At 40.6% G+C, this 15708-nt stretch overlaps 2 protein-coding genes across 5 annotated transcripts; one reads left to right on the top strand and one right to left on the bottom strand.

Annotated features, from left to right (window-relative positions):
• Nucleotides 1-464: 464 nt before the first annotated feature.
• TRMT61B (tRNA methyltransferase 61B) lies at nt 465-15686 on the bottom strand. 4 transcript variants are annotated; one of them, XM_066316329.1, is made up of 7 exons: nt 15080-15686; nt 14889-14991; nt 12200-12390; nt 10916-11007; nt 10276-10511; nt 9600-9680; nt 465-563 (listed from the first exon to the last, which is right to left on the bottom strand). In XM_066316329.1, exons 1-7 carry the CDS (start codon nt 15611-15613, stop codon nt 538-540), a joined length of 1263 nt encoding a protein of 420 aa, XP_066172426.1. In that variant the 5' UTR covers nt 15614-15686; the 3' UTR covers nt 465-537. The 4 variants fall into 4 exon arrangements, with proteins under 4 accessions (XP_066172426.1, XP_066172427.1, XP_066172424.1 ...); XM_066316330.1 differs by lacking the exon at nt 465-563 and adding an exon at nt 6113-6395; XM_066316327.1 differs by lacking the exon at nt 465-563 and adding an exon at nt 8782-9063.
• On the top strand, nt 3038-9056 carry SPDYA (speedy/RINGO cell cycle regulator family member A). The gene is made up of 6 exons (XM_066316331.1): nt 3038-3338; nt 4352-4410; nt 4664-4749; nt 6195-6366; nt 7278-7569; nt 8968-9056. Exons 1-6 carry the CDS (start codon nt 3110-3112, stop codon nt 9054-9056), a joined length of 927 nt encoding a protein of 308 aa, XP_066172428.1. The 5' UTR covers nt 3038-3109.
• Nucleotides 15687-15708: the final 22 nt, after the last annotated feature.

Here is a 15708-nt window from a genome sequence, read left to right as displayed (position 1 = left end):
GCCCATGCCTTAGTAACTTTATTAATATAAATCTTATATAAAATATATACACATATTAATGTTTATTTAAAATTATTTATAAATTTGTATATTAAAAATATAATTTCAAACTGTGATTACACACAGAGATGAAGAGTAGATGAAGAGTAGAAGGCTAAAGTGATTTAATGGCCACCTACAGGAAGGGTTAGGAAAGAGGTACAAGATGAAACCCCGTGTGTTGGGCTGGACAAATGCTGCATTGTCTCGGTTCAAATCGCTGGTGGTGAAACAGCGCTCCCTGATGTCCAGCAAGCGACTTGGAAGTCAAAAAGCTCCCTTCTCCCTGTATTTCTGGATGAATTGTTCAATAACCTTTGGAATATTGTAGCTAACAAAAAGCAAAATTGGGAACCAGTTAATTCCACTATCTCATGCACAGGACTTAAGAGTCAGGTAAAGTTCTGTTTCCTTATTGTACTGGGTTCCGGGATCAGCCTTTCCATGTTGATGTTTTTCCATAATGCTCCCAAGTTAAATCCTTGAGTTATCCCCTTCTCAGCTCTGCCTCAGGCTGCAGAGTCCTGCAAGGAAAGAAAGGTAGAGCTCCAGACATTCTCACAGCTCCCTCTCACAAATTCAGTTTCCTCAAGGGTCTGATTCAGAGCAGAAACCTGAGTCCTGGCAGGTTGGGGACAGTACACTGGTGGGAGAGTCACAATACCTGTTCAGTAACTTGATTGTGACAGATTTTTGAGTAAATGAAGAAGTCTGTTAATATTTTGTTGCAGAACCACCAGCCCAAAAATAATTTTGGAAGTGGGAGACCTACAGGAGTTTCTGTGTGGATAAAGATTGACATTGTAAGTCACTTTTTATCGATGTAAAGGTGTAAAGAATAAGGAAGTTTGCACGTCACAATTATCATTGCAGCTTCATGTCTTGCAATAGGGAAAAAGAAGAAGATATTTTCCTGGTCTTAGAGATTCAGATGATTATGTGGAAGTTTCTGAAACTTACCCTTCCTCTGTTTTCACTGTTATTAAATGAACAGTAGTTAATTGATGAGCTTAGATTCCTCAGATGAAAAGTAATTAAAAAGAAAAAAGAGAGAGAGAGAACAATGAATGCAAGGTAACTCACTGTGAATATACATCCAGAAAGAGAGAACATCAAAGAAAATCAAAGAAACAGACTTTTGCCTTGCCAATGTATTTGGTAGTATCTCCACCCTACTGCCAAGTTTCCTGATTTCAGCCTGTTCCATAGTGAGATGTTGTTGGTACATTTACCACTTGGTATGTTTTTTATCTCTCTCCCTGATCAAAAACTTGCCGTGATCTTTCCCTGAATATGCTCACTAACTCAGAGCACATAAATAATTTAGCAAATTATTAATAGAAGATGAGGAAGGTGAAAAGAGGCCTCTTTTTTCTCATTACCATAACAAATGAGGCCAGTTACACTTTAATTGGCCTGCACAGGGGGAAACAATGAAAATGAATGTGTCTTGCCATCTTCCTAGGATAAATCTTTAGTTCTAATAAAAAAAGGCAACAGTAAGATTTCACACTGAATCTTATTAGCAAAAGGGTTTTTTTCATTCTTCTTGTTATCTTTCAATGGACTGCCTTAGATTAATTGCATACTAATATCTGCATTAATTACCTCTGTGCTGTACCTCTATTTTAATGATCTTTAGAGTGAGGTATCCCTTCTCCTTCATGTCCTGTGTCTCCTGGGGAGATGTTTATCACCCTCGGGAGATGTTTTAATCACAGAATCATAGAATGGTTTGGGTTTGAAGGGACCTTAAAGATCATCTTGTTCCAATCCCTGGCCATGGGCAGGGTGGGACACCTCCCACTACCCCAGGTCGCTCAGAGCCCCATCCCACCCGGCCTTGAACACTTCCAGGGATCGGGCAGCCACAGTTTCTCCGGGCAACTTATGCCTCGTCACCACTCTCACGGAAAAGAATTTCTGCCTAAAATCTGACCTAAGCCTACTCTCAAGTTGGATCCATTCCCCCTTATCCTGTCACTACATCCCCTCGTAAACAGCCAAGGAAGGAAGGAAGGTTTTGCAGAGCTGTTGGGCAGCTGAGAGACCCAAGGCAGGCTTGAGACCGGCTCACGGCGGCGAGAAGGGCAAGAGGCGGCACCGCCAGTCCCAGCCCCCGCCGCGCCCCGCTCCCATTGGCTGCCGCGCCCTGAGCGGCAACAGGTGGGGCGGGAACAGAGAGCGCTCCGCCGTTCGATTGGCTGGGGCGGCCGCCCCGCGCACGCTGATTGGCTGCGGGAGACGCCACTCGAGGCGCGGAGGTGTGAGGGGTGGCCGCTGAGGGAGGCGGGCTCGGGCGGTTTTAGCGCGGGGAGCCAAAGTCACAAGCTCCCCTCAGGGACCTTTCGCGTTCCAGCGGCTGCCACCCAGGAGCTGGGGAGCCAGGGAGGCTCCTGTGAGCCAGCCTCCAACAGCCCCCTGCCGAGACACCTACTGGAGGCACAAATACATTTAATTCCGCCAAAAAATTCCATTTCTCACTCTCCATTTGGTATCCCCTTAAATTTTGCGGTTACAAGCACCCCAGGTAGGTTTCCTTGGTTGTGCCTTCAGGGTAAGTGCAACTTGAGGGATCAATTTAATTCCCAATGTTAATTAGAAGCTCAAGATTTTATTTTACTATTCCACGGCTCAATCACAGTTCTGCTGTGTTAATTCTACTAATATTCCTTTAAAAAAATGACACAACCACAAATCGGATGGGAAGAACACAGTTTTTTTGGTAGATCTAACTAAGTGTGTGGAGCTACAAGGACCTAACAAACAAGAACTTTTCCTGGAAAGGCTCTTTTCCCATTTAACAAAGTTGACTGGAAAAAAACAAAATTGAAGGCTCCTTCTACTGGGGAAAAAGCAAGCTTTATAAAATTAGAACTAAATCAATGAACTCTACGTGGCTATATTAGGGCATAAGACCTAGATAATCAGTACTGATAAAATTAATTCTCCATCTGACATACAAGCTCTACTGAAACATTTAATGTGAACTAATGTACTAGTACTAAAACTGACTATTTTTGTAGTTAATTTCTTCTTATTTTTTTAACAGGAACCTTTGCTTAACGAAATGAAACACAATCTGATGTGTCAGACACCTCCCACTGTCACTGTTCATGTAAAATCCAGTGCATCCAGATCACATCAGCAAAAAAAACTTACTAGACTAAAGAGACCTGCTTTTAAAGACCATCAAGAAAATTGTGAAAAAGGGGTTCCTAGTCAGAAACATAAATGTTCAAAGGGATCACGTCTAGTTATTCAGCGTCAGGAAATGACAGCTTTCTTTAAATTATTTGGTAGGTTAATAATGTGAGATATGAATGAATTGACTGAACAGAGTGATTTCTAAGCTCAGCAATTTTGAGAGTGCTTTTTATATTGAAACCAATGGCAATTTTTTATCAAAACATTTTGTTGTTATATTTTGGTATATCAATATTTAATGCTTAAGTTAAAAATATAAGGGCTACCAAACTGATGAAAAGTAATTTTTTAAATTACAAATGAAACCAAGATGGTTTGCTACTTTTTATGATACTTTTCCTTCCTATTTTCTCTTATATTTCAACAAATACATGTAAAACAATGTGCATCTTGTTTTACACAAGGCTCAAAAAAGGACTCCTTGTCTCTTGCACATGTTATTTACCGTGGGAAAAAACTTTTGGAGAGAGAAGTGGAACGGGAAGCTGATCTAAGGAGCTGGAGCATCTCTTCTTTATTTGTGTCTCTGTCATATAGTTTTGTATTTATTTGATTTAGCAAAGACATTAAGTAACAGTGGAAGATTACAGCTGGTTTTCATTTGACCCTTAAATAACGAAGTGAATGAGATAGAGTTTGTGGTGATTATGGTACATGGTCATGAACAATGAAACACTGACCAAAAATAAGCAAGTATTGCCCTATAACAGCTGCCAGGTAATCAAGGTGCAGGATATCTCAGCAGACTGTAGTTCTTCTGAAATAATGGTGTGCTATCACCTTGGAAGCATGTAATGCAGGAAGAAATTATGCAAATAGAAAAAAATATTGGTAAATTTTTCACTTTTACCTGCTGTTACTGAGAATGGATGAAATGCAGTCACCAGATTTTCCACCTTGCCTTTCTGGTAGTTTGTTTTCTTTTGTCATGTAAGCTTTTTTCACACCCGACCTCTCCTCCTCCCTCAATTTCCCTGTTCCCTGCTGGTGGGTCTAGCTTATTTTTTATTTGGTTTAATGAAAGTCCATCTATTATTTATTTATAAATACCTTCTAACATAAACAGTTTTGGTGTTTGAAATGCTACAGCTTTCTCTTGTTACAGATGATGATCTAATCCAAGACTTCCTTTGGATGGACTGTTGCTGTGAAATTGCAGACAAGGTAAGTGTATTTCCTTCTTAGTTAATAAACATACATTGAGTGAGAAATCTGCCCTTAATTACTTGATGCTTCCATGCAAATACGGAACATCATCTTTTTCTAATGGTTTCACATGGAAATTTCAAGAATCTTAATTCATGCTTTCCTCATTGTTAAAAATTATGAAAATATCTTGGTGCAAGATGTGTGAATCAGTTCAGGAAATACTACACCTAAATAACACATTGATACTTCATTTTATATTTTAAAACAGTATCTCCTGGCAATGACTTTCGTTTATTTTAAGAGAGCTAACTTCACACCTAGTGAGCATACCAGAATCAATTTCTTTGTGGCTCTGTAAGTACTTTAAGATTTTCTGGTTTTATTAGGATAAACTTTGCATCTTTATGACACTGATTATCATGTGATGAGAATTCCTTGAGGCAGTATATAAACAACCTGATCTAGGGGATGGCATCCCTAGGGAATGGCAGGGAGGCCGGAACTAAGTGGTCTTTAAAGTTCCTTCCAAACCAAACCATTCTGTGGTTCTATGATAATCTACATACTGTACATAAAAAGTGCAAATTCACCATTCTTCCTGTGATGGAACAAGCCTCAGCAGCAGACACAGGTTGCTTGCATTGGTGTGATACACACAGTGGCATTCTGCCTACCAAACTGAATCTGGGAGCTTTTTAAAGCATTACAAGATATATAAGCAGGACAATACACAGCAACATACACATGGCTCACAGGTGCTCATGTAAAACCCTATTTCACATCTTTGCCAGCTTTTAAGGCATTTTATCAAAACATTTCACCACGACAGGCATCTCAGGAGTAACTTGTTAATAAAGCTTGTGTCAATGTGATTTACATCAACTGTAAAAACGTTGCTAGAGAATTTCTGAGAACTTTTTTCAACAGCTGTAAAATGCCTATACTTTGAAACAGTGGTGGAATGAGCAATCCATCTTTACCAGGCCTACATAATCCTCTGTATTTGGCTATACCTGCAGAGGGTTCTGCATTTTCTTTCACAGTGTTATAGTGCTCAGGTCATCTTTTTTGGTAACATCACTTCTCAGATGCTCTGACTTGCACAGTAGTGCAGGGACAAAAGGGACTGTTCCTTCCACTGTCACAGGCACTGTGGGTGACATCCACAGAGCACAGAGGATGGAGCCCTCTGACTCCACTGAAGGGGCAAAAGCCAGGCCAGAAGAGTGAAAGATTAGAAGGGGACAAAGGGTCTGGTGGGACTGGGACTAGAGAGACTACTGGGGTCAGGAGCAAGTGAGAAAACTAGGGAGGAGACCAGAAGTCCTAATTTTTTCAAGTGTGATTTACAGCAATTTAAAATCAGGTGGATCCAGAGGAAATAAACATTTTCTTGTTGTCTGAGAAGACAATCCAAAACTAAAAGTAACAGATAGTGAACAAAGGGAAGAACAGAGACATTCAATCAGAAACTGTTCATTTTAGTTCAAAGATTTCTTGCCAGCTTAGAGAAAGATGTCAGGATGTGTTAGTTCTTGCTGATCTGCTAATTTAGGAAACTCTGGGGTAAAACAATTTTTATAAAAGCTTGGGTTTTTTTACCCAGAGAATGTATATGGAACTAATTAAGCAAATAATGTATTTCAGAGAGAAGGCTGTACTTTGTTAGTGTTTTTTCCTCACAAGACTAGAAAAAAGAACCACTGCAGTATGTCTGTTATTTTATGTTACAAATCATTCTAATATAGTGGTTTAAGATTGAGTAACATTTCCAAACATAAACATATATATATTTGAAGGTATCTGGCAAACACAGTTGAAGAAGACAATGAAGAAGGAAAGTATGACATTTTCCCATGGGCTTTGGGCAAAGCCTGGAGAAAGCTCTTCCCTGATTTCTTGAAGTTAAGAGATCAGCTGTGGAGTAGAATTGACTACAGGGCTATTGTCAGCAGACGCTGCTGTGAAGAGGTAGGGAAGGATATTTCATATTGTAGATGCTGAAATTGCAACAATTAACACCAGGTAGCAATTTAACTCTGTACAGTTTCTTCCCTGAAGTAAACAGACAACCCATGGGAAAGAAAAGATGCTGCTAAAATGTAATGGTCTATTTATCTTCCATGGTATTTTTTCTTTCTCCATTTAAAATACATTGTTTGTAACTGTGTTTTTAAAGCAAACTAGAATATTTTATAATGCACTACTGTTAAAAGTGAAGTTTCTATTGGCTAGAATCTGCTTCATGCAAATATTTTTTATTTAAAATCTACCTTCGTTTATTTCACTTCATCCACTTTAGAAATAATTTTGTGTGCTTTACAGTTTGTAAGGAAAAAACATATTTCTCACTTTTCAGGTGAAGTGTGTATCTGGAAAAACACTTGTCATGCTCTAAGTACATGATGTTTACTTCCAGATGGTGGAAAAAAAATCTCTTACTCTAGAGGCCCATTTCTGGGGATGGGATTAGATGCTATGGGAAAAGGACAAGGAACAAGGTGATTGGGATGCTACTCCTTGCACACCCTCCCAGCTTCCCACCGTCATTATTTCAGTGATGATGAACACTCAGCTGATGTTTGGTAACTGCCCAAAGACACCATCTTGCATCCAACAGCCTGAGCATGAGCTGGTGTTTGTGATGACTCACATGAACACACAGGGCTGGAAGCTGGGATGTTTCCACACCTGACTGGTGTCGGGACTACTTACTCCTGCCAAAGGGAGCAAACTTTCCAGTGGGGACAGTAAGAGACAGAAAAGAGATGATGCTCGTTTCAGCTACGTTGATTCCCTGCCATACACTAACTGGATCTCATTTTCAGCTGTATGTTTTCCCATTGTTTTTACTCTTCCTGATGCCACGGCTGTTCCCACAGGTGATGGCCATCGCTCCCACACATTACATCTGGCAGCGAGAGCGCTCTGTGCACCACAGTGGGGCCCTGAGGAATTACAATGAGGGAGCACAGCTGCCCCGAGGCCCCAGCGCGACTCCCACAGACTGCCTGCTCTGTGGTAAGAAAGGCAGATTTGTCCGCCTCGGGCTGTCGTCTTCCTCCTCGTCTACTGACACTTTGGAGATGATAGAACTACATTCATCCCAGAAATCAAAGGACACCTTTTCAACTGAAAAAATGCTCATTGACTCTCCTTCTTATAAAGCCCAAGGTATGGTTTAATATTGTGAATCATTTTCCATTAGTTTAGGCAACTGGGGCCATATTTGCCCTTCAGAGTGCTGCAGGGACTGCTCTGTCCCTCCCTATTAAACATGCAGTTACCTTGGCAGAACTGTGCTTTTACCCTCACGGATTCGTTTTCAATTATCGTATCTTGACTTCCTGGAAGTACCAGTTGCTTTACATTGAGTCTCTTCATATTACTTTCATCTACTACACTAGATTTTGGGTTGCATTCCACTCTATTTAGGCACTTATTACTATTCTTGCATTATAAACGAAATTGAGAGTCCCGTTTTAAACGCTTATGATTGGCTGGAACAATAAAAATACTGATGTGTTTTAAGTGAGTTCAAGTGCTCTGGCTGAGAGCATGTTTTGAGAAAGGGCAGGATGCTCAGTTGTGGTATCAGTTTGGACACAGGTTAAATCACAGCTCCCATTTTCCTCTAAGCACATCGCATTTGTTGACAATTTATACAAGACTGTTTTAATACTGGTATACGAGTAGAAAAGTTTATGTGAAAATTGTTTACGTAATTGAATCTTTGCCCCTTAATCTACTCACAATAGCATCCTCAAGCTTTGCATTAGGGGCCTCCATTTCATACAGCAGTAGTGGGGCAAACCCATTATTAGATTTATTATTAGAAGTGAAGCACACTTGAAATGTAAACCTCCTGGTGCATCTGGATAAGGCCTCAGCCCTAAAATGATACTCTCATGCACCTAACCAGTGCAGAGCTCCTAGTATACTTTCCTTATACAAAGCAGTTATTTATAGTTTTGTATATTTCATTTGCCTGTGTTCTCACTAATATCCAAGTTTTCACTACTACAGTAAGACTGTTACTGGTTTTGACAGCTTTAGTACAAATGTGGTTCTGAAAAGATCCCTCAAATTTGAAAAATTTGGCATTTGAATATTTCCTGAGATGCAAATCAAGTAAGGTGTTTACAAAACATAACTTAATAATTTAATGTGTTAAACATTACCACTTGCTCAGGTGAGACTCAAAATGACTTCATTTTAAGTCTGTTTTTACTTGAGAGATTTTACCTCCCATCTCTGACAAGGGTCAGAAAAATGTTTCCTCCAACCGTTTGAAAATACTTTTATATGAAATGAAGTTCACAAATAAGCAGGCAACTTGCAGCATGAGAGCTGGAAGGGAACCACAGCTGCGCCTGTCAACAACTGTTTGGATTTCGAAATAAGCACAGCTCTATCAAGTGAACACATTCAGTGAATTTTAGCATCTCCTAAAGTTATGCTTCAAGAACTTGGTTCTTAAAGAAACCTATAGCCACCAATTGGAAGCCAGCAGAGTATTCATTTACAAGGGCAGCCTCTGATCTAATGTTTTTTTCTCTTTATTTCTGGTAGACTGCCAGCGCCTGTCCAGCAAAAGGCAACATTGTAGCACCCTGAATCAAGATAAATCCATGGAGTGGTTTACAAGCAATGGAGAATGAAATGCACCTGATAATACAGAAACAGATACTTGCAGAACAGTCTCGGCTACATCACACCACCAGATGTGACGATTCATTTCAAATTTTTCCATTTACATATTGGGATAACAGTTGGTGTTTCAAACTTAATGTGGGGTAGGAATCAGAGCAGTCATTACTTGAAAGTTACACAACTTGCAAAATGTAGCATCTGCTTTGTTATTTTTTTATTTTATTCTGATACAATATTCAAATTAGCAGCTAAGGAGGCGGCAGCCGCATCAAGAAAGCTGTGGTCGAAACTTTCTCAGCTGGGTAAGGAACGCTAATTAAAATACAAAAGTTACTACTTTAGTATTTCAATATACAATTATTATTTTATTATTGTAAGTTTTATCAGTTCATGATATAGCAGCATACCAAATACAAGCAAAAAAACCCCCAAAAAACCACAAAGAGCCCCACCAACAAACAAACAAACAAAAACCAAACAAAAAAAGTAAGGTTTCTTTGAAATAAAAATACCACTAAACATTTAAGATAAACTTTTTCCAAGTACCTCACCTGAATGAGCTTCCTGCCAGTGGGATGGTCGGGCAACGTAAGGCACAGAGCGGTTTGTTTCAGCAGCACCACAGAGTGATTCTGTGAGAAGGACATTCTTTTCTTACTTTGTTCCCACAAGTTTAAGACCTACATGCAGACTAGAGTAGATACTGTGCATGTAATATTTTTCCCTGATATGTTTACTTTTTTTTGTTGTCACCTTCCAGTACATTCAGAACTCTTTGATTTTTGCAGATCTATACTGTGTGTTTATTTACATCTGTCATATAAATATATATATGGCAGCATTTTTGGATTTGCCAGAGCAGCATAACTTTAAAACAGAGCACACTGGCCACCATTTCTCCTAAGGAATCTTTAAGGCCATCAGGGTCCTCTAAAGCAGCTAAGGGATGAGTATAAAGAGCTGAATTTTCTTAAAAACCAAAAACTTGAAAACAGTAGTAGAAGGGCAGTCATTCTTTATTGCAGATTGGAATTTATTTTCTATTTAGCCCAGATTTTTAACAGAATATTAAAACTTAAATAACAATTAATAGTCTTTTTAAAACGTGACAACGTCTAGGCTGTCCAAAACCTTGCCAATTCCCAGCTGACTTAAGAAGAAACAGTGTTCCTACACTGGATTATCAATAGCAGTAATAGGGTATCTCATCAGCAGTAAACTGCTTACCATTGCATTTGCTTTCTTTAACAACTGTTTGATCCTGAAAATGGATTTCTTCATATTCATTTTGAGGTGGTTCTTCAATATTTTCTTGAGTTTCCACCATTTGGCTTGATTTGCTGTGCTTGAGTTTAGCAGGGAGTACTGACCAGCTTCTGTGAGTTACCTCAATTATCCTTTCACACAAAAAAGGAAGCTTGCAGCTCCGTATCGTGTCTAAAAGGTCAATAACCTGTGTGATGCTTTTGAAGAAATGCAAAGGATATTGTAGTATTTTGAAAACCCGAATCACAAAATCTCAGTTCTATTGACTCTGGCACATTCTTTACCTTTGAGGTTACAGGAGTCCTTCAGTTTTAGGGTAAAGGAGGAAGCTGACTATTGCACTGGAGAACACTGCAGTGACTTTGAGGATGCCATAAAGCCCAAACCTCCCTGGCCAGAACGAGAACCTGCCCCAGGTAGATGCCAAAGGATGTGGCCAAGTGTAATTTATACTGAGTACACCTCCCAAAGAAAGTTAGGTGGGGAAAAAACCCAACTTTGTTAACCATTTCATTAATGCTGGATGTGCATTTCAGAAGATGCTTGGTTCTGCGCCGAGGCCAGGTAATGCCTGATAAAGGTGCCAGAAATAAATACTTACTTTGCCAAGTACACAGCACACACCCCACCTTGTTTTAGGCTTGGGTGTACAACAGGCAGAGCACTCTGAGGGCTCAGCATATCCAGAACTACCTGTAAGAGAAAGATGTATAAATGTTTACTGGGAAAACATGTACATCTATCAATGTAACAACGCTGGGAGGGGAAAAAAGGGTTATGGAAAAGAGATAGATACATCAATATGTAATCACCAGCCAGTTTTATTACCGCCTCTCAAAACCTGAGGTGCACACTTACACAAAATTAAGTCCTCTCTACTTCCATATGAATTTCTATTAAAACAGCAAGTAGCACTTGACCAACTAAGTAGGAAGATAAGCCTCCTAGTAATTAAATCCCATAATACTGACAGTAATAAAAACTTTTAGAAGACTGAATTTACTAACATATTTGAATACCTATTTCTCAAATGTGAAAAAAAAATCTTAAAATGCATTAAATTGTTTTAACGCTCATAAAAAGAGCATATGATGGTAATAATGTCTAACTTGCCATCAATTTCAAGATTAAAAACCTTGTCTTTGTCAATTTATCCATCTTTTGCTAAGAAGTTATTCAGATTGTAGAACAATGGGATATGCAATATCTGATCCTTCCTGCAGGACTGTAACTTAAAACATCTTTTGAAATGGTATTTTAATGCTATGTTTTGTATTTGCTTACACTATTTTAAAAATTGCTATTTGTTTAAAGCATTTAGTAAGTAAGTAGTTGTAAGCAGTTTGTCCGCTTTACTGGCAAGAGTGGTTAACATGAAGCTATTTTCCCCAGCATGACTCCTATTTAGGAAATCTGGATACAAAGAAGCAGGACAGGAGAGCGAGCCACAGCATTCTCTAAATTAGTTTAGTTACGTTGTGCATTCTCTATAGCTGACAGCAAATCCCTCACTAGTTACATATTTAATAAGGTTATGTATTCTTCTGAAATTTAATGCTTGAAATCTGTATCTCATAAAAATATCAGTTTTTCAAAAATACATGAAAGTCAGTTGGTCTTTGCTTACAAGACAGCAGTAATTAATTGTAATATTTCTATAGTAGAGCTTTATCACTCTTTCGTTTGACAACCTGTAACTGAAATCTTGAAAACATTTGTATCTGACAAAAAATTACAATGTTTCTTTCACTGGTGAACATGTGGATTGTAATTTCTCATGTTACACTAGATATGGGAATCCTGTTGTGAGAGTGAGCACTAGAGGTTTTCATTTATGGAGAAAGGGCACGAATGTCAAATGGGGGAGCTGTTAGGATTCACTCACTGCATCGAGTGTTACAGATTTCATATCTGCAGCAGCTGTTGAAATGTCTCTATGAATGAACTCCACGTTATCTGGCCACTCATCCCTGTGACCTATTTCCCATGCAGAACGCCAGCGCCTGTAATTCTTCTTAGCTATAGCATGATGATCATCTCTGACTTCATAACTTAGAACACGTCCCTTGGGCCCAACTGAAAACAAACAGAAGACAGTCTACTCACCACTTTACACTGCTGTTATAAATACTTGGAGGGGGAAAAAAACCAAAACAAAAGCAAAAACCATAATCTATAACATAAGTACACCTTTCCATCTCCACTTTAGGAAATTATTACATATGAAACAATCAATGACAATCTATGTTTTCTTTACATTTAAAGAAATATGCATATTATATTATTATGTATATATTTAATATGCATATTAAATATACATATGCAGAAAAAGTGCCATGTTAGTTTATTCACAGACAGAAATCATCAATGCACAGGTGAAATGAAGTGTAGTTATAGTAACACAGACTGTTCCTGAGATGTTCTCCTGAAGTCACTCCTACAGCAAAAGACAAGTTGAGCATCTGTGGGCCCTGCTAGATCCTTCTGCTAGAGCAACCAGAGGTACCAGCTGAGAATGATGCACCAGTACACACAGCTCACAGGATAAGGAAACGTTCTCACTGATCTCACAGACAAGTTTTCCAGAGTACTCTCTGATTTACCCAGGTTTGTGTAATTTTCCTGCTACTGTCTGCAACAGTAGTAAATGATTAAGTCTAAATTTATTATTCTGAAATTTACCACAAGTCTAATATACAGTTTCTCATAAAGGAAGCATTTGCAGGCTGTTCAGGCAGACAGCAGTGCACTGCTGTATTATTCCATATTTGTATTACTCCCATTCCTCAAGCCTATCCCACTGCTCACTTCTCTCTCCTTGCTGCTTTGCAATGAGCGCAGACAGCTTTCAGGAAGCAGCAGCTCCCGGGCCAGTTCTGTGCCCTTCTAAGCCATTTCATTTGGAAGTCACCAGGCTCCTTCCCTCGCCTGTGTGATCCCACTGTGAATCCATTCAGATAACACAGTAAAAGAAGGGATGGATTTCCCAACAGCTGCTCCTTGATCCAGCTCGCCCTGCATCAAAGGCCAGAACCAGCTTGTAAGAAAGGGAAGGTTTCAGCATGTTGCCTTTGATCACCTGAAGCAGTTGTAGAGCCACAGTCCCAACATCAGTTTAGAAACATAAGAAAAAAAAAATTCTTCACACTGGGGGGATCACTCTTAACCCCACTGATTCCAAATAATTTTTGAAACTGCTTTTTAAAAAGTAAGAACAAGGTGAAATAGCTAGGCAAAACTACAGTATGTCAAATTACATCATATTTTCCAGTTCTCAAAGCTCTTAAAGCTATGGCAAACACCACTCTCTTAACTTTATTCTGTCTCATGACAGTAGTTTCTGGGAATGATTAAAGAAAGAATGGAAAAGAAAATATAAAATTAATAACAATTAAGACATGAACGAAATCTGTTAAATCAATGAGAATTTTGGAAATTAAATAATTTCATGGACATTGATAAGGTGTCCACTAGATTTAAATTCCAGCATTTACCCACGTAGCAGCTGTTTAATGCCATCATGGGCATTTAATGATGGCAAAAGCAGCCACCATTAGAAAACAGCAAACCAAATCTATTTATTTCTGTGTCAGCAGCAAAGTGTGTTCAGCTGTGACTAAAACTGGCTGTATTTGGCACCAATTTAAACTCGATAAATTTGAAAATAGCAATGCAATTTCATTCCTTTTTCCCACTCCTCAAAACAGAGCTGATCTGGCAACAACTGCACTCTTCCCTTGGATAGGGCTAACAGGCTGGTAATGTAAATGATTTTGCCAACTTGGCCAATTTACAGCTAAAAAAAAGTGATTAGAAAAAAACCTGTTGGACAAGACTGAAGAATTAGAGGAATAATTGGCAAGTTCAGGAGTGTTTATATGAAATGGCTGAATACCCACGGCAGAAAAATCAGTTGCTGTACTTAGCAAGAGCTGTTTTTTGTCTCAGCTGGTAGCAGGTATTCCATCTCTTTGGGTTTTGGGTCTGCCTGTAGGGCAAGATGGGAAAAGCTAAGGACTCTTACTTTCCCTTTCTCTAAATGGAAAGAGAAGCACCGATGTTTATCTTCTGTTTCATTAGCTTCTAGCTCCTACAGCAGCAGCAGTCGCTTTGAGGATAATCCCATGCTAGCTTTAAAATCCCAACGGAATGAAAAAACCCCAAACACTAGTTTATTCCAGGAAGATGATCAGAAGAAACCAAGCAATAGCATTAGGAGGCAAAAGGAGGGAGAGGGAGCAGAGGTAGAACTGCTGTCCTTTAAACTTGGGCCTAACATAACCAGCTGCAGTTGAGTGATCTTGAGGCCTTTGGCAACCATTTATACTACAGCCCTCTAAGCACAGTCAGAAAGGATCACAGTGCCTGTGCTGATGTAACTTCACCTCAAGTCAATAAACTATAGGTGAACACATGAACTGCAGTAAAGCTTTTATGAGACAAGTAGTAAGAACCACGAGAACCACAGGCATCTGGGCAAAATGAACCCCCAAATCGTGATAAAGAAATAAACAAATTTTCTGTTATGATAAGGAAATAAATAAATTCTCTGTTGTCTAAAGCCAGGTTCTCACCTGCTCTTGACAGAAACAAGCTCATAGCACCAGACCCGCTGCCAGTTTCCAACACGGTGTCTCCCGGGTGGATATCCATCATCATTAATAAAGCACCTATATCCTGCGAGCAAGAAAAACACGGCACGTTACTATACGCGAAAAGTTAAAGGCGAGATTCGGCCAGCGACCTCCCAGCCAGCAGCTGGTACCTTGGGGTAGGCGATGGTGGGTCCCCGCGGCATGAGCAGCACGTACTCCTCCAGCGAGGGCCGCCTCACCAGCAGCCGCGCCCCGCCCGACGTGCGCAGCACCTGCCCGGGCAGCTGTCCGATGATGTCGCGGTGGGGCAGGACGCCGCTGGGGCTGCTCAGCACCGCCTCCGCCGCCAGCCGGCACAGCAGCTTCAGCGTCGTGTTGCGCTTCCTCCGCACCTCCGCCAGCGCCAGTTCCCCGGCTCGGAAAGCGCCGGAACGCGGACCCGCCGCCTCAACCAGCCCTCGATCGGGATCGGCCACCGCCGCCTCCTCCTTCTCCTCAGGAGGAGCCTGAGGCTGCGGCGCTGCCGCCGCCGCGCACCGCGCCACCGCCGCCGCTTCCTCGGGCGGCAGCAGCCGCCTCACCCGCTCCAGCGGCGACAACGAACTCTCCCATGCCCGCCTCCGCGGCTTCCCGTCGGCAGGACAAGAAGAAGAAGAGGAGGAATAGGAGGCGGCCGGCCACCGCAGCGCGCGCCAGGCTCTCATGGAGCGGCCGGAGGCGGGAAAAGGGGGCGCTGCCCGAGTTCGCAACTGTCGCAACGCGCGCCTGCGCCGCCCGCCCCGATGACGCCGTATGGCGT

The sequence above is a fragment of the Sylvia atricapilla genome, chromosome 3 (assembly GCF_009819655.1).
Source record: "Sylvia atricapilla isolate bSylAtr1 chromosome 3, bSylAtr1.pri, whole genome shotgun sequence".
Lineage (NCBI taxonomy): Eukaryota > Metazoa > Chordata > Aves > Passeriformes > Sylviidae > Sylvia > Sylvia atricapilla.
The sequence above is the reverse complement of the archived record's forward strand: the minus strand, read 5'-3'. Positions and strand labels throughout refer to the sequence as shown.